The sequence below is a fragment of the Lucilia cuprina genome, chromosome 4, assembly GCF_022045245.1.
Source record: "Lucilia cuprina isolate Lc7/37 chromosome 4, ASM2204524v1, whole genome shotgun sequence".
NCBI lineage: Eukaryota > Metazoa > Arthropoda > Insecta > Diptera > Calliphoridae > Lucilia > Lucilia cuprina.
Window position 1 is genome coordinate 6496881 of NC_060952.1, and position 24367 is coordinate 6521247.

Here is a 24367-nt window from a genome sequence, read left to right on the forward strand (position 1 = left end):
AATCATGATTACAATCAAGTAGTTTTTTGGGATAATAAGGGGATTCAGAGACAATTAAGTTAAATACAGGAATTATTAATGTGTGTGCAAACAATAAATAGAATTTTGAGCTTTTATAACTTTAAGCCACGAGCCTTGTAATATTGTTAACTAAGTATAATATTAAGAGCTATATTTAGTGTAAATACATTTTTAGATTTGAAAATAAATCGTTTTAAACATAGCTGCCATAAACATGAACAATAGTTTGTTTTTGTTTAGTTTGTGTATTAAATGACAAATTAAATCAAAACTACTTAAACTTTATTTACAGACATTTACACATGATTTGTGGTTTGGAGGGTTTTACAGCAATATTTAGTTGTCGAATAAAATTTAAGGAGTAACAGAATGCAAATAAATTTAAATTTGTAGTTTGCAATTATGTTTTACTTCAAAGGTTTCACAATTAATCATACGTTTTGTAAGGGTGACATTAAGATTCATTTTAAGATACATATATTGTTTTACTTCTAATTTTAAATTATTTTGAATGAAATGTTGTCGTATATCATCAGTATATTTGACAGTTATTGTAGGAAGCAGTTAACTTCATGACATTTTTTTTTTAAATTTATCTTTAAGTGACAAGCAGTTGATGTAGGTTTTTGTTATTTGCACAGTGGGTTGTTTTGAAAAACAGATTATTTTAAAAGTACTTTAAGTCTGACTAGATTATAGACTAAACTATTTAATTGACTATATATTAGATTATAGCCTAGAATAGACTATCGACAAGATTAAAGTCTAAACTACAGAATAGACTATAGATTAGACAATAGACTAGACTATAGACCAGGCTATACACTATAGATTAGACTAGGCTATAAGCTAGAATATAAGCTGCACTATAAACTAGACTATAAACAAGACTATAGACTAGACTATAGACTAGACTATAGACTAGACTATAGACTAGACTACAGACTAGACTATAGACTAGACTATAGACTAGACTATAGACTAGGCTATAAACTAGACTATAGACTATACTATAGACTATACTATAGACTAGACTATAGACTAGACTATAGACTAGACTATAGACTAGACTATAGACTAGACTATAGACTAGACTATAGACTAGACTATAGACTAGACTATAGACTAGACTATAGACTAGACTATAGACTAGACTATAGACTAGACTATAGACTAGACTATAGACTAGACTATAGACTAGACTATAGACTAGACTATAGACTAGACTATAAACTAGAATATAGACTAGTCTTTAGACTAGTCTATAGACTAGAATATAGACCAGTCTTTAGATTAGTCTATAGACTAGACTATAAACTTGAATATAGACTAGTCTTTAGACTAGTCTATAGACTAGAATATAGATTAGTCTATAAACTAGACTGTAGACTAGACTATAGACTAGAGTATAGACTAGGCTATAAACTAGACTATAGACTAGACTATGTACTAGACTAGAATAGACTATAGACTGGACTTTAGAATAAACTGAAGACTATACCAGACTATATACTAGCCTGTAAAGTAGATTATAGACTAAACTATAAACTAGATTAGTCTAAAGACTAGACAATAGACTAAACTTAAGATTAGAGAATAGACTAAACTATAGACTTTACTTTATACTAAACTATGGACTAGTCTATAGTCTAGACTATACTAGCCTCTTGAGATAAATATTTCGATACTCTTTCCAAGGAATAAATGTTTCAGTTTTAGTCGACCAACTGTGACTTTTAGCATTTCTAGGAATTATGGATGAATTTTTTCTGAATCCCTCAATCTTCAGAATAAAAAACTTTAAACAAACTTTAACTTCAATGTGTATTTTGCTTTTATGTTAATCTTGTCTATTTAAGAGAACCTTGAAATTATCTTTATACTAATCTTGGAAAAATATAAACACTTTTATATTATTCCGTTAAGCACAATTTGTTATTCATTTCATTTATTCTGTAAGCAATTTTGTAAGATTATTATCTCATAATAAGTCTGCATACCTAATGCATAAGAAAAATTATTAAATATTTATACATAATAACTTGATTATCAAAATTAAAACATTAACCGACACATTAAACAGTTACCACAAGTATACTGTCAATATATCCTTCAGTTTGTGATAGACACAATTTTTTTCGTAATTATTAAAATGTGCTTGAAATTGAAATAATTACTTAAGTGATATTCATTACGTTCGGTGGTAATTCAATACAAATTTGTGCAGCACGTAGGGGTGTTAAATTTTAACCTTGATATTTAATGTGAAAATTAATGAACTAACTAAATATCAAAAAAAAAATCATCCTCATTTACGAAATCTCTTAACACCCCTTAGAAATTCGTTGTCTAAAAACACAAAGTATTGATTTTTTTTGACACATACAAACAAATGTACATACATGTGATGAAGAGAAATAAAATGTTTGAGTATTAAATGTATTGGAATTATAGATTCTGTGAAGGTTTCATTTTTGTAATTTGTAAATGTCAAAAGTTTATTACAAAATTACATGTATGATAATGATTATTATATGAATTTTAGATTAGATACTCACATACATACTTACCTTAACAATATAATAATAACGAATTAATATTAACAACACGAAAACCACCGAAATTAAACTTCGAACTTAAAACAACGTAAAATAATTTAAAATTATATATAAATAAAATAAAAACAACAAAAATTATGTTTAATAACTTAATTAAGAAACAAATACTGTGTCTAATATAAGAGTTAAAAACAATTCAACTCAGGAATAACTAAAACACATTAATATACACATTTGTAAACGGATACATGGGTATTGAAACGACAAATATCAATTTGAATGTCAGTGGTACAAACATTATAAATGCCGCCAATGATTGCTCTCAAATGCATAACGACATACTTTGAAATATATTGAAATACTTGTACATATGTACATATGTTTATGCATATACAGTTCAATAAACTATCCGTCCTAGTAACATTATAAAGTATAAAAGAAAACGAATGATAAATTACCAATACATAAAATGCTTAAACACTAACAACAATAGACGAAGAGAGAAAGAGTGAGAGAAAAACCCATACATCTACAAAACTAAGACAATGCCAAAAAGAGTATAAAGCCTAAAAGAAGGCATTACAATACATTAACCACAATAAATTAAAAAGTATAGTTGTAACAAAAAATCTTCTAATATGCAGCCTTGAGTTAGACTATGAACTTTTGAATTTTGAAATATGTACAAAAAATAAAAAAATCAATGCTTTGGAATTTACAAATTTCATTCTAGTCATCTCCTCTTAACTCTCTCTCCTTTTTTCTTGGAGGCTCAAACTCAAAATGTGGTACTTTAAGGATACAGTATCCTTGTATGCGTATCTACTAAGTGTGTGTATACGTCAGTGAAACTGTGTTCAAAGTGCGCGCGCGTTATACGAAAAAGAAATCCCCAAAAATCCAAAACCCCAAAAACACACATCAACGGAACCGAAACCAAAAAAAAAATACGAATTCCTTTCGTTGTGTCGTTGTTCTCGTCTGTACGTCTCATCTCATTTCATCTTTTTCTGGATGATTTTCATATAATATTTTTTTGCGTGCCTCCGTTTATCCTTTAAATTGCCAACATTTTTTCATCACACACAAAATTAATGTGCGATAGCACAACCACTGGCTGTTTTCTAACCAGAAGCAGTGGCCGGAAGGTAAGTTATTTGTCAGTGTTTACACATTGTTACATACTGCAAAATGAGGGAAAAAATAAAAAGAATTTTATATATTATTCAAAGTTTTTTCTTTTCATATTTTTGTTTGTGATTTAATCAAATTATTTTTGTGAGTTTTATTTGTTTTTTACTTGATACGTTATGTTTTTTTTTCGTTTTTTTTTAACCACGATTGAAGGGTGTTTTGTTGACGATTTGTTTTCGTCGTTTTGCTTACTTTTTTGTGGGTTTTAGAAGTAATTTTTTAAGATTTATTGAATCTTAACACATTAACAGTTAGTCTTTATATGTGCTTTTTTTTTCCAAAAGGAAAAAGTAGCAAAGAATTTGAGAAAATCTTCAATATTAGAAATGTTCGTGGAAATATCTAATATGTTTAAAAGGTGTGAGATGATTTTTATTAAGCCATTATTTAGATAATATATATATATATATATATATATATATATAATAGAAGCGAATGTTAGGAGTTAACTAATGTTGGCGAAAAATTTCTCATAACTTTAGATATTTTCAACTTAAGAATAAAAATTTTTGTATATTTTTACCAAGAAATTATTCTCACAAATAATATAGTAGTAATTTAAAAAAAAAAAATAAATCTATTTCAGCCTATATTAGCCATTAGTAATAACAGTTAACTTCTGCCACCTTAAAATATAATAAGACTCTACTTCTAACGACAGATTAGCTCCAAAATTAATAATTCAAAAAAAAATCATAATGATTCGAAATTTAAAAAAGTTTCATTGAACTTGTCATTTTGATAAACTTCTGGTTGATCTGTCAACATTGTCATTTTCATTTGTTTTACGTAATCATCTGCCTTGTTAATCTTATTTCACGGTAGTGAGCTGATTAGACAACTAACCAGATGAGCTGATTTGACAACTAACCACCTTTGTCTTTCTTATTCGCCAAATACTCAAGCTATCCAATATCAAACCGGTATTCCAAGATGAGCACTTGATAGGCTTAAATACGAATCCGTCAAATAGGGTGATGTAAATGTGATAAATCTGATATGAATAAAGTAAACCCTGAACATACCAAGACAAATAAAGAAAATTCGATGGTGTCACCTGTATAAGATACCTTTCATCCGTAACCATTCAAAAGAGCACACCATTCAATCGAGACTCTTATATAGCATGACTCTAAGTATGCGGATGGATAAGTTCCGTATACCCTATATTTATCCTGTATCATATACATACATTTACCACTAACACATTCTCAAAGCTTAATTCCACAGTCACATCTCTGTGGTGTATCTCTTGACTTCTAAACAGTACCGAATTTATCTCAAATTATATGCTTTACCGTACATCAGACTTTTAACTTTTATATGGTTCTCTGGTCACCTGAAAATTAAAGTTAATGTGATTTTAAAACAATATTACCGACATTATACATTTCATAAATTTTTTATGATTTTTTTTTCTCTCTAGAATTAAAACTTCAAATGTTTTGTCGGCAAAAGTAGAAAATCTAAAAATTTTTAAGAAAAAATTAAAAAATACCAAAATTCCCTTGCCTAAAGGTATGCAACAATATAATTATTAAAAAATTTCGCTATGCAATTCTCTATTAAAAAGAATCCAAAAAGTTTATTAATAAATAACTTAACCTTTAATTAAATTGACCCCTAACAATCACTCGCCTTTTAACTTTCGCCCTCATTGTATTTTAGCCAATTGTTTACTAAAACAAAGTTTAACAGTGAAAGGCCCTAAATATTATCTATTTTGCACATAAAAAAATATTACATTTATTACAAAACTACACACAGAAATTAAAGCAAGAAAATTTGTTGTCGTCAACTGAAAAGAAAATTTATTATAATATACACTGACATGGCGTAGTAAAAGTTTTTATAACAGTCTCTCATACCTATGACATTAAAAAATATACTTTCACCAATAAACATCTAAACATTCTATACATGTCCATTAAATTGTTAAACTTGGACAAAAACTTTGTTTTCGTTTTTATTGTAGAATTACAGTTGGTTGTTGTTATTGCTACTTAATTATTAATCGATCAATATAAACATTGAATATAAAGTTATAAACATTTCAAACAAATACTACTTATTTACTAATACAACTACTGTTAATACTACTACTACTACTACTAATAGGACTAAGGCGACTAATGTAACGTTAGAGTACAGAGTACTTAACTTTTTGTACAATAAATTTTATGAATATTAAATTAAACAATAAATGATTACTTTACTTGAACACCATGGACACAACTATGACTGTTTACACTTGGGTTTGTGTATGAATTTAATTTTGTCCGAAATTGCTTGCATGCAGCACTAATATCCTTAATGTGACTACAACTATGACAACAACATAAGTAAAATTCTATTAGAAAAACTGAAATCACAAGGATTTATTGGTTTTTCATTAAAGTTCGAACTTGACACAAATATTTGTAATGAAATACAAACAACAAAAAAAACCCGCACCTACAACAAATTGCTTTCTAATGGCATGAATGATTGAATTGAATATTAAATAAATAACTACAGTGCAAACAGTGTTTAGTATGTTTAGTACCAAAATTTATTTATACTTTTATAGGTATGTGTCTGATATAAGTGTATAAATAAAAATTATATTCAGACATTTATAATGAAAACACAGTTTCCAACTTTATTTGAATTTTTAAAATTTCAATTGTATTTTTATATATAAAGCAAACAAAAAATTAATTGTTTTTTCTATGTTTGGAATAATCTGAATTATTTCTTTAACATAAGTAATTATGATTTAAATGATTATGTTAAATGCTACTCCGCCCTTTTTTTGTCCTAAGAAGTTATGTTGTATATTTCTCTATATGAGAGGTGCCACTATTACTATAGACAGATTGCCCTCACAAATTTATATTGATGTCAGAGTTGTTCATACAAAATTTAAGAATTCTAGCTCTTGCAGTTTCTGAGATTTGCGACTTTTAATACTTATTTTGTATGTTCACTTGGTTCATCCATTTAGCTGGACAAACACCAAATACACATTCGTTTTGTAAGAGATTTTTTTTCTCAAAAAGCTTTTTATAAGGTTTTGCAAAATCGTAGACATTTTTGAAATCTAATTGATTAATATAAAGTAAAGATGTTAGTTGGTAGCACCGTTAGTGTATTAGTTCTATAAGTCGGGGGTTCTATTACCATTAGACCATCTATTGTTTTATATAAATAATTTTAACAAAATGATAATAATAGAAACATTATAAATACTATTGGAAATGGTGTATTAATAGTTTTCATTTTTAGTTTCACTTTTCTCTCATTATTATTTGGTTACTGTTGCCTCTTGCAACTTATTCACTTTTTTATGACACGCGATTTCTATACAATTTAGTTAAAGTTCTTTTAAACATTTTTTCGTTCATTCATATTTCGTTTTCCTTGAAATTGTTCCATGTAATTGTGAAAACTAATAATTTGTGTTGGAGTCCTTACAAAAAACAAAAATTAAAAACACGCAATAGGGTGGGGAGTGACTCATAATAATCACTTTCTAAATATGTGAACAAATTCAATTCAATTGCAAACAATTTGTTATTTTGCTGTTGCTTGTTGTTCATAAAATTTTCTGGGCAAAAATGATGACAATGGCTTTTCATTCCAAGAAAAACAAATGTGCAAATTGTGGATTATTTATGAGTTTGTAGATGAATAATGTCGAGGGCCAGCAATTTCGTTTTGTCATTTTAATTCGTCACACATTGTATTAAACGTTTTTGTTCTTATCGGAGATCGACAGTAAATGTTAAAGGTGATCAAATATTAATAATGTTTTATTTATGCATAAATCATTTGGAAATTTTGGGTGAATGAAAGTTGTGCATGAAATTATGTTCGTTATCAGTTAATTGGTATCTGAAAAATGTGTTTTTATGTACGAGTCCTTCATAATGCACCACTGCCTACCATTTGTAACTAACTACCTAACTAACTAACTCTCTAACTAACTAACTAACTCACTAACTAACTAACTAACTAACTAACTAACTAACTAACTAACTAGCAAACTAACTAACTAGCTAACTAACTAACTAACTAGCAAACTAACTAACTAGCTAACTAACTAACTAACTAACTAACTAACTAGCAAACTAACTAGCTAACTAACTAACTAACTAACTAACTAACTAACTAACTAACTAACTAACTAACTAACTAATGGGTTCTCACTTACATGCTCAATGTTTAATATTATAGAAAGGAAAACTACTTAAGAAATTTAAATGATCTTAATTTTTTTTTAAATAATTACAAATTTTTACTCTAGTTGGTCTTGCAACATTCAATGCTATATATGCCAATTTTTATTTCACTTCTAAAACACTCAAACTCTTTACTGTATATACATATTTTGTGCTCTAAAAAAATAATTGCTACTCCATACCCACTACAATAACAATATGTAGTCTAATAATTAGAAATATAACTAAAAACTCATAGATAGAATAAAATATCTTTAGATTTTTCTCCCTAATACAATTACCACAAATTAAATTCCTGAAGTTATGTAAGTGTATGTGTTATTTAATTTTTCTTTTTCCTGAAAATATTTCACTTTATTATAGTCACAAGCTAAATATGTATAAAATTGTCTAATAAATGCAAAACTAATCACTTTATAAAACACTTTGCCTTACAACGACTGACTCCATATTAACTGAAGCCAGTGAGTGTAGCTGGCCTCCATCTCCTTACAAACACTAATAGCTGGAGATGGTAACATAATATAATTTGCATCATTGGAGGCAACCTACTTGCCAAGTCTCCACTAAGCGGCAAGAGCACCAGTAGTAGTAGTTGTTGTTGTTGCTAGCAATAGAGTAGTAGTGGTTAAACTATGACAAATGAGTGAAACGTGCTACGTTTTTTAAGTTATTTAGCGTCCTAGTATCATGTTAAATGTAAATATCCTGCACACTCATACATACAGATCACAAGTGCCGTTGCAGTTTTTCTATGTGTATAGCATCAGTAGTAAAATATGCCATTTTGTAAATTAATTTATGCACGGTCTGTAGCTGTAATGAACATTCTGCAACGTCCTCTAACTGTACTAAAGCTTGGGAGTTTCTATATGCATTCGTACTACAGCTTCGCTAATCTTACTTATGAATATTAACTTTAATCTATGCAAAGTATCTGCATACAGAAAATCCATTAAAACTAAAAACTAGTTAAAAGAATTAACATAAATATGCATTTAATATTTTTTCTTGAATACTTAAGTTTAACAAAATGTTTGTGTTTTTTCTATTTATTGTTAATTTTAGGAAAATGGGAGATCAGTTCCTGATGTTACGGCGAGCCCGGGTCGTGCGCCGCCTGGACCCCTGCCAACAAATCAATTGCAAACGATGGTTAACCAACAGCAGGCTCATCATCAGCAGCAACAAGCCCAACAGCAACAACATCAGCAGCACCATCAACAGCAACAGCAGAGACAGGGTGGTCCCAAGGAACCGGTGCTGTTGCAAGGCGATTTCCGTAAAGTATCGGGTATCAGTTCGGAGATCTTTCGTCAGATAGAAGCTGTTGAAAATGACCATGATCCAAATACAGCAGCGGCTTTGGAAGTAAGTCTTCCACTTAAATATATTTAAGTAAATATTATATAAAATCTAATTATGTTTTTATTTAAGGCGGTGGAGAGACGTGGTGAGATGATAGTTAGAATATTAGAGCCTCATAATATAGGTGGTAAACAGGCCGTGGAAGCTGCTCATAAACTGTTGTCTAAAAAGGATAATAGACATATAGTACAGGTACTTATTAAAACTTTAACAAACAATATTCCATACTAAAATAATTCTTTTGCAAAAAGTTGGTTGAAATAGTTAAAAGACCTGGTCAAACTTTGGGCTTATACATACGAGAAGGTAATGGAGCAGATCGTACGGATGGTGTATTTATATCACGTATAGCTATAGAATCTGCAGTATCAAACAGTGGCTGCCTAAAGGTATACACTTCGAATATTTTTAACATTTCAGATTTCTATACCCATGTTCATTCTTCTATAGGTTGGCGATGAAATTTTGGCCGTCAACTTAGTTGATGTCACTCACATGTCATTGGATGATGTTGTCATTATAATGTCAATTCCTCGTCGCCTAGTCTTAGCTATACGACAGCGTTGTGGTAATCGTGGCACTGGCTCTCCTGGACCACCCTCACTATCACGGCCAGAGCAGAAACCTCCACCGGTAGTTGTTATGAAGCGCGATTTACGAGACGAAGATTTAGATGAGACTGATCACATGTCCAGATCCCGTTCATCACGCGAAAGACGTACAGGTATTTGGTACTTTTGCTTGGTTGTGATATATTAACGTTGGTCCTTTCTTTTCTCTTTCTAACCAGGAGATGGTCGAGAGATGTCCGAGTCCCGTTCCCGGTTAGGTTTAGGTTTAAACAACTATAGTCCACAGTCGGAGCAATTGGATTTATATTACAACACACGCCCCGGTGTGGAACCGCCCAATTGGGGTTATAAACCACCACCACCTCCATCGTCTGTAATAACTGAACAACCGAAGGGTCATGCGTTTGCGCCTTCTCATGCCTACTACAAAAATGCCGGAACTTTAGAAAGTTTAGCCGAGAAAGTTCATGCCTTCTATCCTGGTGCTCCCTCTCGGCGATTGTCGGTTGGAAATGTACCTCAAAGAGCGCGTTTCCCACGTTCTGGTTCCGATCAACATTTGCCCAGAGTGGAATATGCCGACTACTCTAATTCTTTGGGACGCCATTCACTCTTAAGGCCTAGCATCAAGCCTAGTGGTGCCGGACAGGTAATTATGGCTCCTGGTGGCACTTTGGGACGTTATGGCCGCTATGATCCCCACACTGCTTCGAAATATGGTCCAAGTGGCACTCAATCTTTGACTCGGCGTTCACGGCCCAACCTGGATTATTCCAGTGATACAGAGGCTACCGTGGGACCACGTCCCAGTTACTATTACTACAATAGACCTGCTATTGGTAGTATGCCCCGAGGTGCTTCTGGAGCTGGAACATCTGTGTTGGGAGGTGGCCCTGATATGGCGAAATTCAACTCACTGCCAAGAGATCGACCAGGTGTACGTTTACCAAGTGGTATACGTTCTAGAATTGGTGACCGCATTATGGATGAAAATGATGGTAATATATCAGCACCCGAATTCAATGCCAGACGAGATCGTGACTTAAGATCGCGCATTACTGCCAGCCCTTCAATCTTTACTTCTGATGAGTACAGAGCTTGGTTACGTAGAGCACCCAGTAGTTCGGCCATAGCAGAACAAATGCGCATGACGAGGGATTTATTGTCGCAGCCACGATCACATCGTTTTTCATGCAGCGCTGAAAATATACATGATGCTCTTAGAAATGTAAGTTTTTTTAGATATGTTTCCAGTTTTTATCATTTGTAACACTCGCATTTTATTGCAGACTGAAAACATTTACTCAAGTCGAACTGGTATACTAGGTGCTGGTACTTTGGATCGACACCTGGGCATGCCACGTCCCATCTCTGCACTGCCAGTACGTTCAATGTCATCGCAGCACATTGGCGGTCCTTCCTCGATTCGTTCGCCCAGTATACGTCGCATGCGCCAGCTCTTAGAACTATCCGCTGGGCCTGCAAGCCCCAGTGGTAGTATTATGAGTACGGCCGGCCACCAAAGTCCAGCACCTACTCCGAGCGCAACACTGCCACGTTCGCATCGTCAAATAGATATTAATCCTGCAGAATTTAGCAAATACAAGTTAGACAAACCCATAGTGGATGTCGGTGGTGTATCGGGTATGTTATGGATTCATCTTTTAGCGGGCCGTGGCCTACGTTCGGCTCCCGAACTAGGTGCACAGCACGTTGGAGGAGGTCCTCATGGACCGGCGCCTTCACGAGATCTCTACTGTGTGATAGAGTGCGATCGTGTGCACAAAGCTCGAACCGTAGTAAGATCCGGAGATTTACAGTTTGACTGGGATGAGTCCTTCGAATTGGACTTGGTAGGCAATAAACAACTCGATGTTTTAGTTTACTCTTGGGATCCCCAACATCGCCATAAATTATGTTATCGTGGAGCTATATCATTATCGACCATACTTAGGCAGTCACCATTGCATCAGTTGGCTTTGAAGGTGGAGCCAAGAGGTACCATTTACATACGTATGCGTCATACAGATCCAATAGCATTGTATAAACGTCGTGGATTGCCCAGTTTGCGTGCTGGTTATCCAACATTATTTGGCGCTGATTTAGAGACTGTAGTTAATAGAGAATCAAAAGGAGCTCCAGGTAGTGCCCCAGTACCGATAGTTTTACGGCGTTGTGTAGAAGAAGTGGAAAGAAGAGGTCTCGATATTATTGGTCTTTATCGTTTGTGCGGTTCTGCAACCAAGAAGCGTTTACTGAGAGAGGCATTCGAACGTAATAGTCGTGCCGTGGAATTGAGCCCAGAACATGTTCCTGATATCAATGTCATAACGGGTGTACTTAAGGACTATCTGCGCGAGTTGCCAGAACCATTATTCACCCGGTGTCTCTTCCAAATGACAGTCGATGCTTTAGGTGAGTAAATAATTAAGGATATCTGTTTTACTACTGCTTAATAAATAAATTCTTATCTTAGCTGTCTGTCTCCCTGACGATCCCGAAGGCAATGCTAAACTTATGCTTAGCATTTTAGATTGTCTACCCAGGGCGAATAGGGTAAGCTATATTGTTTACAAAATATTCGAGATAAATATTAATATTACTTTCTCTTATTTTAGGCCACTTTAGTATTTTTACTCGATCACTTGTCTTTAGTTGTTTCCAATTCCGAGCGCAATAAGATGTCAGCTCAAGCTTTAGCCACCGTTATGGGTCCTCCCTTGATGTTGCATTCAGCCAGTGCCCAGCCCGGTTCAGATATTGACCATGCACAACCCATTGCCGTGCTGAAATATCTCTTGCAAATCTGGCCACAACCGCAAACACAACATCATCAGAGTGCGGTAACTGTGGGAGCTGCTGGAAATATTATGGACAGCATGACTGGTGTGGGTGGTGCTCCTGGTGTTGTTGGTATGGGGGCCGGATTAGGCGCTGGTCTGAGTGCGGGCAGTATGTCAAATATGGCCGGTGTTGTTTCAGGTAACGTAATTCTAGTATATTTTTCTTTTTTTCTATTATTTTTATAAATACATTTTTTTATTTATTCTACACTATTTTAATATAAAAATACTTTATTTGTGGCACATAATCCGTTGCTGCGTACTACCTAACTTCTGGTACTTTTTTCGTAACTCTACTCTTACTTTACACTGCATTTTATTATTTTTCAAATTATCTCCAAGATCGAGGCAAACTTTCCCCAACTATTAACCCTTTCGATATTTTATTCTTATTCTTCAAAACCCTAAACTCAAATCTTTTATTTTTAAAACGGAAAAGTTTAACGGTTGCCTTTATATTTTTTGTACATACATTCTTACGTATAATTTAAGATAATTTAACTAAAATAAGAAAAAAGCAAAATTACAATAATATTGATTAATACAGAGTCCTATGTAGACAGGTCGGCGCGGCGAGTCAACAGGGCAGCGTGGAAGCAAAGTCAATGCGTTGCAAGTGGACAGACAGGCGCTTCTATTGCAGCAGCAGGCGCAGCTCATGGCGGCGGGCAATCTACTACGCTCGTCCACTTCGGTAACCAACATACTTTCTCAAGGCCAACATCAGCTCTCAGCCACAGTCAACAATCATCTGTATCAATCAGTAGTGGGTCAGTTAGCTCAATCGCATCGAGCCTTGCAACAAGCGGTGCAACAGGTAAACAATACAATTCTACAAAAATACACCGACACAATATACACTCTACTATTTAAATGTCTTAAGGTTAGGATAATTAGAATATTTGCTAACGAATATCATAGTTTATAATGAAAGAAATTGGAATTATTTGTTTTTTTTTACAAAATTGATTTGAAAGATGTGCAAACAACAATAAATATTCGTTGCAATTGAAATCAGGGTTTTTAAAAGGGATTATCACATTCTTTTAAGTGTTAGGCTTTACTAAAAGATTTTGTTTAATATATTAGGATTTTTTAAGTATTTTTTAAATTAACAAATACCACAAACACGTTTGACTTTGCATTACCAACTACAATAAAACTCCTTTTAATAAACAAATTGTTATTTTATAAAACGGTTAGAAAATGCATTTTTTATGGAAATTTTGTTTTACATAAATCTTTTTTAAAATAAGATATTGTTTATGAATATAAAAATGATTAATTAACATTTTACCAATGAATTAGTCAAGCAACTTTAAGCTCTTTTAATTGATTGAATAAAGCAACAAAGGGTGTGAAAAGACTTATTAATGTATATTAAAAAGTTTTAACTAATTGAGAATTATATTTGCATTTGTTGTTCTAACTGATACAACACATTTAGTCTGTCCATTTTAGAATTTAGAATAATTGAATTTATTATTAATTTGAAATCAAATAATTATCAAAATCGAAAAATATTATAAAAATATTTAATTTTGATAAATATATTCAGAATTTCTATAGAAAGTGCTCTCGATTAAGCTATGTCTGTCCGTCCGTCTGTCTGTATGCATATTTGTTGAAATCTGTTCTTCTGATGGCTCTAGATTCAAATCTTCAATAATTATATTAAACAAGTTTTCTAACAGTTTTATTTTCAAATTCAGCACAATCAGTCTATAAGTGAGGATTTTTTTGTCACAAAATTATCATTTTTTAATTTTTCCTAATTTTTATATTTTGTATTAAATTAATATTCGGTTTTGTGGGACGTTAATTTCCCTACACCTAATTTTATAAAAAATATAATTCTCATTTTAATTCGATATTTTTTAAATCTAATAAAAAAGTAGATTTTATGAAATACTTTTGTTGGTAATGGAATGTCATAATTTTTACTTTAATTTTTTTAAACATTAATTTTATACATTTTCTTAATATTAACCTGTTGACCGTTTGTTAAAAGTAAAAATTTAATTAAGTTTAATTCTGTATACATAAAAAAGTCCAGCGTAATAATATGTAAATAAATACTGGCTTTAATAAAAAATAAACAATTAAATATATTTTAAAAGAAATTTTTAACTTAAAATCTCTTTTCTAAAAAAAAAACTTTTCTTAACACACAATACTAGAAATAATAAATAATAATTAAGTAAACCGTAACAATACCTATTGAAATAATAATCTGAACTACTTAATTTGATGTGATGTGTATTGACTGAAGTCGGATGTAAGCATGATTGGCCCACTACTGGTAAACTTGTTGAAACTTAAAAACAAATCAAAAACCATACAAATCAAAATAAAACTAAAAAAAAATCAACAAAACACCCATTCAAAAACATTTGCAAGCATTTCAATCACATCGTAATTCATATATATATTCAAATCAAAAATTATAATAACTACAAACATAACCACCATAGAAATGTATCATGCTACATAATTATAATAATAAAATCCAAAAAAAAAAAAATAATAATAATAAAACATTCCATTTCACAGTATTTGCATACATTTTAATGTATCTACTACTTAATCAAAAACCACTTCAATCAAAACTTTTTTATAAAGTTTTATACAAATCAAATCATTTGTATATACACTCACTCACTCACACATACATATTTACTTAACTACATAAGTACATATATACTTGACATGTAATTTGTGTCCTTTTGTTTGGCATGTTGTCCTTCAGAACATCATTATATTGTCATATTTCAAAAAATACACGGACAATAATAATAACCAAACATTTGACATTCTTTTTCAAATCAACTCAATTGTAGCTTAATTAATACAAAAATCCCATATTAGCGTTCATTCTAATTGTTTATTTGAATATATTAACAAACATTTTAGCATTTAAAAACATTTTCATTTGATGAGAGATAAAATTAAAAATATATATATTTTTAAATATACTTAAATTTTGCATGTCCTGTTATATGTCCTTTGAAAAGTGAAAAGAACATAATGAAATTTTCAGTGATGTATTGGTTGACTGAAAAATTGGCACCACAATTTGTATGGATCGATTTATTCTTATCAAATGCACCTGTATTACTATTTTCATTGACATTTTTTTGCTGTTTTTATTGTGTGTAGTTTCCTTTGTTAACTGAACAAGAAAAGAATATCATATTTAATTAATAAAATCCATTCCTTTTTGCCCTTTATAAATAAACATGCATAAATTTGGAAATTGAAAATTTTGTATAAATATTTGTGTATTGTGTAAACAAATCAAACCAATTTGAATTCAAAATTTTTTCACAAAGTTTTTTTTTGTTTCGTTTTAAACTATATTTAAATGCCGCACCATTGCTTAATACATTGACCTCCCCCTTTTCGTAGCTAAATGTTAAATTGGTTATAAAATATTAAATATTGTTAATTTTATGATTCATTACAGCCCCATCAATTGGTGGACTCAGTGGGCTCAGCAATTCCCGACCAATCGCCACTGCCTCTTCCAGGCACACCCTCCCCCGGCAGTAGTTCGGCATCGACAGGATCAGGTTCGGGTTCAGGTAAAAGTAAGTTCAAACTTTTATTTAAAATAATATAAAAAAATAGAAAGTCTAAACTGTAATTGATTTTTGTCTTAAATTATATCCTATAAAAGTTCAATAATTGTGTTTAAAATTTCATAGTATTCCTTATTGAGTCTGAAAGACTTAAATAATTAAACAAACCATTTACCATTCAAATATTTAAAACAAAATCTCTTCAAAAAATGTACATACGTAGAAATATTTACCTTTCATTAAACCCAACATCTCCTATGAAAATATGAACCCAACTAATTTTAATCTGTTCTTGACTTTAATTAATCCCATACTTCAATTTTCAAAACGTTCATTCATTTCAATTTAGTTCCCTTATAAGATTCAAATAATAAAATTCGCTAAAAATTCAGAAAAGAAAAATTTAGATTTCCAATAAAGGATTATCAATGAAGAAAATCTCAATACACATAAATCTTTAAACCCAAAAATTTCTACCCTAGGTACTGATACCATAAAACGCGGTGTTTCACCATCATCCGTTAAACAGATCAACATGCAGGAATCGGTCAGTTCTTATTCACTCAGTCAAAGGAAACCCGATAAAGATTATAACCACGACGATAAAACGTCCATGCATTCATCCATCACCACCAACAACAGCAGCAGCAACAATATTCTTCATAATAACAATCAACAATATGCTGCATCGACATCATTTAATACTACAACAACGGCAACAGCAACCAATCGCAAGGGAGTTGATTTCTATGAACCGCACAAAACTCAGACCAAAAACGACGACGACAATAATGGTGTGGGGAGCGGCGGCAACAATAAATATGGGGATTCCGCTTTTAAACTACGGTCAGCATATGCAACTGCAGCGGGTGATAAGACCACGTCGGCAACATTGTCTACCGAGGACTATAAGGCAATGCGTAATAAATCAAGTAATACATCATCGTCATCCTCCTCACAGGCGACGGTATTAAGTGCTGGTTCAACGGGCACTTCTGCTACCACGACCTCCTCAGATGACTCGGATGATTTGATTTCTTACAAATCATCAGCATCAACTAATGCCTTGTTGGCTCAGTCACAAGCTATGACCACCACACAGTTGATGTCCAAATATTTAAAACGAGAACCTCGTGTTCAGTTCACTCCAATCAAATCACCTGATTCTCCTTCACCACCAGGAGGTGATGCCATACCGCGTGGCACTTACCATCTCACCAGTGGTAGCAAGCCGGGAATGGGCAAATATAATGTGGAAAAGACGGAAAAAACATCTTCTCCGTCTAGACAAGTAAGTGGTAATTTAAGAGAATCCTCATCGACTGCAGTATCGTCATCATCTTCATCATCGTCATCCGGATCCTCATCGATTGTATCGACAGGCCGTAGGCTGTTCGATAGCTTGGCCTCAGAACATGACTCTGGCCGTTCGACATTAGCAACATCCACCACATCATCTGCAACAGCATATAATAATGACATTAGAAACAGTGTAGCAAGTAGTAGTCATATTAGCAATAAGTCAATAACAAGCTCAGAACAACAGCAACCGCAACAACAGCATCGTTCATACGGTAGCAGTCTGTTCAGTACGAACGGTACGAATGGCACACACACAAGTGCAATGCATGTGTATGGCACTTTACCCAAACATAGTTCGGGTAATGGTGGTGGTAGTGGTAGTATATCCGGTGCTACATTATTCAATACATCTTCCTCGGCTACCTCTGCCGAAGGAAGAGGCACTGGCTATACTTCAGGGACATCGACAGCTACTGGTACGGCCAGCAGTAGTGGTGTTAGTTCAATGACTGGTTCTACCAGTAGTTATGATTTCTATACCAACTCCAATGCCTCTTCAGCGTATTCGAATTCTAGTTCTATGTATGCTACCACATCTAGACCTTATAGTAATGGCACCTCAGCCGCTGCTGCCTCATCGTTGGGCACCAGTAGTAATGGTGCTGGTAATTATCATACATTAGGTACTTATCGTGTTCAATATGCCGCAACAAATCCATTTTTAGATGCATTTGATGCGCCTAGTAATGGCGGTGGTAGTGGTGGTAATGGTGGTAGTAGTAGTGCTGGTAATAATGGTTCCAATAATGATCATCATCATAATCATCGTTCATCAGCTATGGCTGCTTTTCATTCTGGCGAATCGAAAAACGGCAGTGATGAATATGATGATTTAAAGTAGACAGCAGGCTTGTTTCCAAAAAAATACTAAATATATAGACTTATTAGACAAACAAATACATACACACATACATACAACAACATGTTCATCTAGTCAAGTAAATTTTCATTAACATTACACTTAACACTTTTTCATAGATTCATAGTTAGGTGGGAGAGGAAAAAGAATTAGAGAAACGTTTTTGAATTTAATAAAAGCTCTATTATTACAAAGCTTGTTTAGAATTTAAAGTTTATTTGTAAAATGTTTAAAAAAACCTTAAATAGAAATTATTTAATAAAGTTTTTAAAAAATGTTCATAATAAATTTTATGTATTTTAGTGCAATTTCGGAATAAACGATAATCGTGAGACTCTCTTTGCATGTATAAATAAAATAAAACATTGTTACATGCAAAGAGCTTTGTTGTGAAGCTTTTTTATCAATCAAGTCAAGAAATTTATCATATTTTAAATATGATGCGAAATTTCGAATAAAGTTTCTTAATAAAAACCTATTATTAAATAAAGTTAATAAAATTGTATTTTTTTACAAACTATATATAAATACAGTTTGGGCTTAAGCTCTTTTGCTTAAAATCTTCATTAAAGTAATGTTCCTTAAATTTTGTATGCTTTGATATTTTTCTTCTTCCACCTAACAAAATATACATACATGTACATTAAACTGAACATACACATAAACACTTGTATAATACCCATTTCCGTATCCTTATTCTCCTTGTTCTCATCAGCAGCAGCTCAAATTCATTTCCGAATAACATATACAAAGATGTATGTGTGCCCCGTATTGTACACATACATATACATAGATGCAAAATACACACCAATACAAAAGTGAATTAAACCCAACAAGAGAGTAAACAATAATTTTTTAGTTTTTTTATTAAATAATTGACTTTATTTTAAATTATGTTTTTTTAATAAAAAAAACTATTTGAAAGATTTCATTTTTTAAACATTTACAATTTACAAAACAAATTTACAGAAATACGAAAAATTTAGTAAGATGAAAAAAAGTAAATAATATTATTAATAATTAAATAACAACAATTTAACAAGACTATATAAATATATAAGTGTATTTAATAAAATGCAAGAAACATACAAAAAAATAACAATATTTTTTTTTTACAAATATAATTTTTTTTATTAAATTTCTCTTTATAAAAACGAACTGACTACATAAATAAATTATTATTAAATATAATTAAACATTTAACAATATAGAAAAATGATCATTCAGAAAAAAATAACAAAAATAAAGTTCCCCTAATAAGTATGAGGAAAAATTGTAAGAAAAATTAACAAAATATTAAACAACAAGTGAACGAATTAACGAATTTTCAATAGGTTTATTAAAATATGAAGATACAAAAACAACAACAAGAACAGAAACAAAAACAACAAATAAAATATAACTAATTTAACTAAATAAACTGATTATGTGGCAATCCATATTTAAAACAAACATACATACTTACAAATAGTTACAAATTATAATAATTATAATAAATAATCTTAAATAGTTAAATAATATTAAAAATCCTTAAAAATATTTCTTAAACGATTTATTTTCTTTTTAACTTAAACTAAAAATTCTTGTATTTTCACATATTTATGTGTTTATTGTATTAGAAATTTTAAACGCCACAGCAATTTCATTATTTCTCTCTTTATACCTAGATGTATAAAAAGCTCTTTGATTTTTGTTGTTTTCAATTTATACCCGTTTTAAAAAAAGCTGAATTTACAAATTACTACTTTATTAACAACATATTTAGATAAATTATATACAACCTTATAAAGAAAAAAATAATAACAACATAAATTATAGGCATTATATTAACTTAACAAAGAAATTATTATAAACATTAAACTTTAAAACAAAAGCTTTTTTAAATGTGTTTTTTTTTCGGTTTTAAACTTTTTCGATAAACAAAATTTTTCAACTTGTTGTTTTTGTTACAGTTTCCTTTTTTCTGATCTTCTCTGACATTTTTTTTGTTTTGGTCGCTACCTCTATCTATATATAAACATATTTATTCTCTATACCCAAATTTATAATTAATTATACATATTAACTACCAATAAAAAACAACAACTTTCCTTTTGTAATCTTTACTTACTTATATACATACATATATATATATATATATATTTGTACATGTACATACAAACAACAATACAATTTTTTATAAACTTGACTATTTATGACTTTTTTTATATACGTATAATATTTATGCTAAACATTTCTAAAACCTACAACAACTAAAATATAACTAAACTAAAAAACTTAACATACATATATGTATATTTTTGAAACTGACTTTTCATTATTATTAACTTGGCTAACGAAAAAGAAAAAAAAACCAATATAAAGTGCATAATGAAAATTTATCCCCTAAAGTAAGATATTAACACTTATTAAAAATGATAACTCAATTTTTATAGTTTCAGAGATACAGACATGTTTTATGTAAAATTCTTATTTTCGTAATTCTAAGTGTAATCAGTATATTAACTGTCAAAATCTGGACTAAATCAGCCGGAATTTATGTGGTTAAGTACTGAGAACAATTTTAAAAACTTGTGCTTACTCAACAACTTACTTTTCAATAAGTACTGCATACTGTCGCTATTACTTAGAAGAAGTTTAGTAATGACTTACAAATTAAAGTAAGTACATGCCTCTAATGTCACCACCGTGTTTAAGTAATGAGTTACTTATAATGCTATAACAGAGCAGAGTATTATTTATATTTTCAAAATAAGCGATTTATCGTTTGAAATTTAAATCAATGTGTCATTTATCGTACATATATTACGACTCAGCATTCGCAGTTGTTTTTGAGTCTATCGATTACGGAATAATAAACAACGGATAACCTGTAAGTTTCTCAAATACCATTGATTTTCTTTGAAACTTTCCTACATTTATATTACTAGAACTCTTGGAAAAAGCTTTTGAAGAAAACTTATAGTTTACACTTAAATTACAAAAAACTTTTACAAGTGCTTTCATAATCTCTCACAAAGAAGGAGTTATGTAAGTAGTTATCTTTTTAAAAATACCCAACATCAAATCATATAGTATGAAGACTACCATATGCATAAATAAACTTCGTTGTTTGAGCTCTTCCGAATTAAAAAAAATATATATAGGATTGATTATGGTAGCCTTATATGGGGGGAAAGGGCAATTATTGGCCGATCCTATTTTGGTTCCTAGTATTTTATGTCAAAATTCATCGTTGTACTTATAGTTTTAAGCCATTTTGTTAAAGATAGGGTCAATTACGGATCGATCCTTACAAAATGTTGTAGAATGATCTCCATTTGTATAAGATATGTCTGTGCCGAATTTAATCTTTTAAGCTATACATGAGCGTTAAAACCATTATAGATTGAGGATCGATTATAGACCGATCTTCATAAAATTTGATGATCCAGAGAATTCATGTTTGTTACTTAACTGTAACGCTCGAAATAATGTTTTTCTATTACATATAAATTAATGTTGTAGATAAAAATTAACTCAGGAACAGTCTCTGAGTTTTGAATTCGTTTTTTAACCGGAAATATTAAATGGATGACTCAAATCAAAAATCCTGTATTCCAATACATTATATTTAAAAAATTCTTAATAATCTGTAGTAAAAGGGAATAAAACTTTATTATGCACTAGGAAAAACAAATTGTATAATTTATTAATAATAATAAATTATATAATTTCAATACATACAAAACGCTTTTTTATATATATAAAACTATGAATAATATTTATATATTAACATATACAAAGGCAAAAAAAAAAAAATAATAGAGATATAACTATAAACCAAACCCTAACAGTATTGAAATTTACATTAAATAAAAATAAATCCCAAAATAACAAAAAAGCTACAAAAATTAAGCTAAAACATCAAAAAATATTAACAAACATTTGATGTAAAATAATAAAAATAAAACAAATAAAAACAATAAAAGGTTGATTGAATGCATTTAATAATATACTTATATTATAAAACAAACAATATTAAACTAAATAACTAAATTATTGATAAAAATAACATTTAATGCTGGAATGAATGACAAGACATTTTGAAATAGAAATTTTCTACAAAACTAAAACAAAAGACAGTTAAACTAACAAAAATTATTAGAAAAACAAAAAAACTGACAGTTAAACCTAATCATACATACTTGCATACATACATAAATAATACATACTTAGCTAGTTAAATCAAAGGCATGAATGACATACATTTCCTTTACTTTACTTCTCTACAGCCTCCTGTCCACATAAATAATTAATTATTTAATTTAATTAGTTTCAAATATTACAAAATTCCTATTCCAACTGCACTGTATTCTATTCAATCAGTATTTATAACTCTCACCTCTACCCCTCCCCATTAAAATAAATAACAATGGCAAAACTCTAAGCGTATATAAAAAAAATAAAAAAACTAAAACACTACGACCAATATTATATTCTAAAACCAAAAGAAAAAAATTATGAAAATATACATAAATAATATATACCTATACATACTTATAAATATATACATACAAATACTTATATACATATAAATACATTCAAACAAACATAAATACATGCATATATATGTATATTCTATAACAAAAACAAAATAATCGCATATAAATATTTTCCGAAAATCTATGTCTCTAATCATTCCTTTAAGGAAACCAGAAAACAACTAAAATAATATTAATATATATATATATAAAATCGGTCTGCACATCCTAAATACAAAATAAATAAAAAATCAATTTAGATTTTAAAATTAATATTAAAACAAATCCTTAATATTGATTTTATATAAATAGAAAAGGCTGTTTTTAATTACATTTTTTTAAGTATATCTTAAAAAGAAAGTGTAACATTTGTAATTCCCTCTATCCTTCCTCCTATAACCTTTTTTCCTAGTTCCAGCTAGGAGAAAAAATCATGCACTGCATGATTAGGGGTCCCCTGATCCACTGACAGGTCCAGATCCAGACAGGTCTCGGATCTGCAGCTTGAAAGTAGGGTTAGCTCGGTTAAACCCCCTTAATTTGCTATTACTATATACTAATCTCCGAGAAATTCAAAATCTCCAACAAACGATCCTGGAACAGTAGGCTGGTGCAGGGTTTCTTGGACATTTAGCCAAATTTAAATCTAAAAGCAACCAGTTTACTATTAGAAGTGGAAAGAAGGAATATAAGGATTTCAATAGAGGTAATAACCGAGCACTGCGCAGTTAAAGCCTTTAGGGGTAATAGGGTCGGTAATATATAGTATTTTTGCAGGTTGAGTGAGTACGAAAAGGTACTGAAAACAGTCGAGCATATGTCACGCCACTGTCCCGGAATACAGAGTCTGAGACCGAAATGGAGATTCCATGATGAGCTGGGAAGTGTAGCAGTGTGGTCTCATACAACCCTTTTAAACTAAACTAAGAGAGGGTGTTTAAAGTCATCTTTGTCTCTTTATCTACTGAGGAAAAATGTTCTTACACAATAACGTATTAAGAATTATTTTAACATTATTATGGAGGCAAATACTTACCACAATTACTTACAAATAATTAGAAATTTAAGCCAAGCTTATATGGCTTCAAAATGTGATGTCTAATGTATAAGGAAGTATTAATAAGGCGTTATTAGACTGCTTCTATGTAATCAAAACAATATGTGTTAATAGGTAAGCGGTTGCAATTGAAAGTTATTACTTGTAATACTACCAAGTTCGAAGGACCAATTACTATTAAATTTATATTATATTTTTAAGAATGT

General features: G+C 30.7%; 1 protein-coding gene across 11 annotated transcripts in view; it reads left to right on the forward strand.

The window, feature by feature from the left end:
- Positions 1-19652, forward strand: part of LOC111675663 (rho GTPase-activating protein 100F) — a 51119-nt gene extending 31467 nt beyond the window's left edge. For 3 of the 11 annotated variants that reach the window (XM_046948156.1, XM_046948158.1, XM_046948157.1), the window contains exons 4-14: positions 9065-9367; positions 9434-9556; positions 9616-9753; positions 9815-10088; positions 10155-11164; positions 11226-12351; positions 12413-12492; positions 12555-12918; positions 13343-13596; positions 16246-16369; positions 16843-19649. In XM_046948156.1, coding sequence (XP_046804112.1) covers positions 9065-9367; positions 9434-9556; positions 9616-9753; positions 9815-10088; positions 10155-11164; positions 11226-12351; positions 12413-12492; positions 12555-12918; positions 13343-13596; positions 16246-16369; positions 16843-18563 — 5517 coding nt within the window. In that variant the 3' untranslated portion in view covers positions 18564-19649. Of the gene's footprint in view, positions 1-3206; positions 3728-9064; positions 9368-9433; positions 9557-9615; positions 9754-9814; positions 10089-10154; positions 11165-11225; positions 12352-12412; positions 12493-12554; positions 12919-13338; positions 13597-16245; positions 16370-16842 lie in introns of those variants that run through there. The other 8 variants (XM_046948167.1, XM_046948166.1, XM_046948162.1 and 5 more) reach the window with 8 other exon arrangements.
- Positions 19653-24367: the final 4715 nt, after the last annotated feature.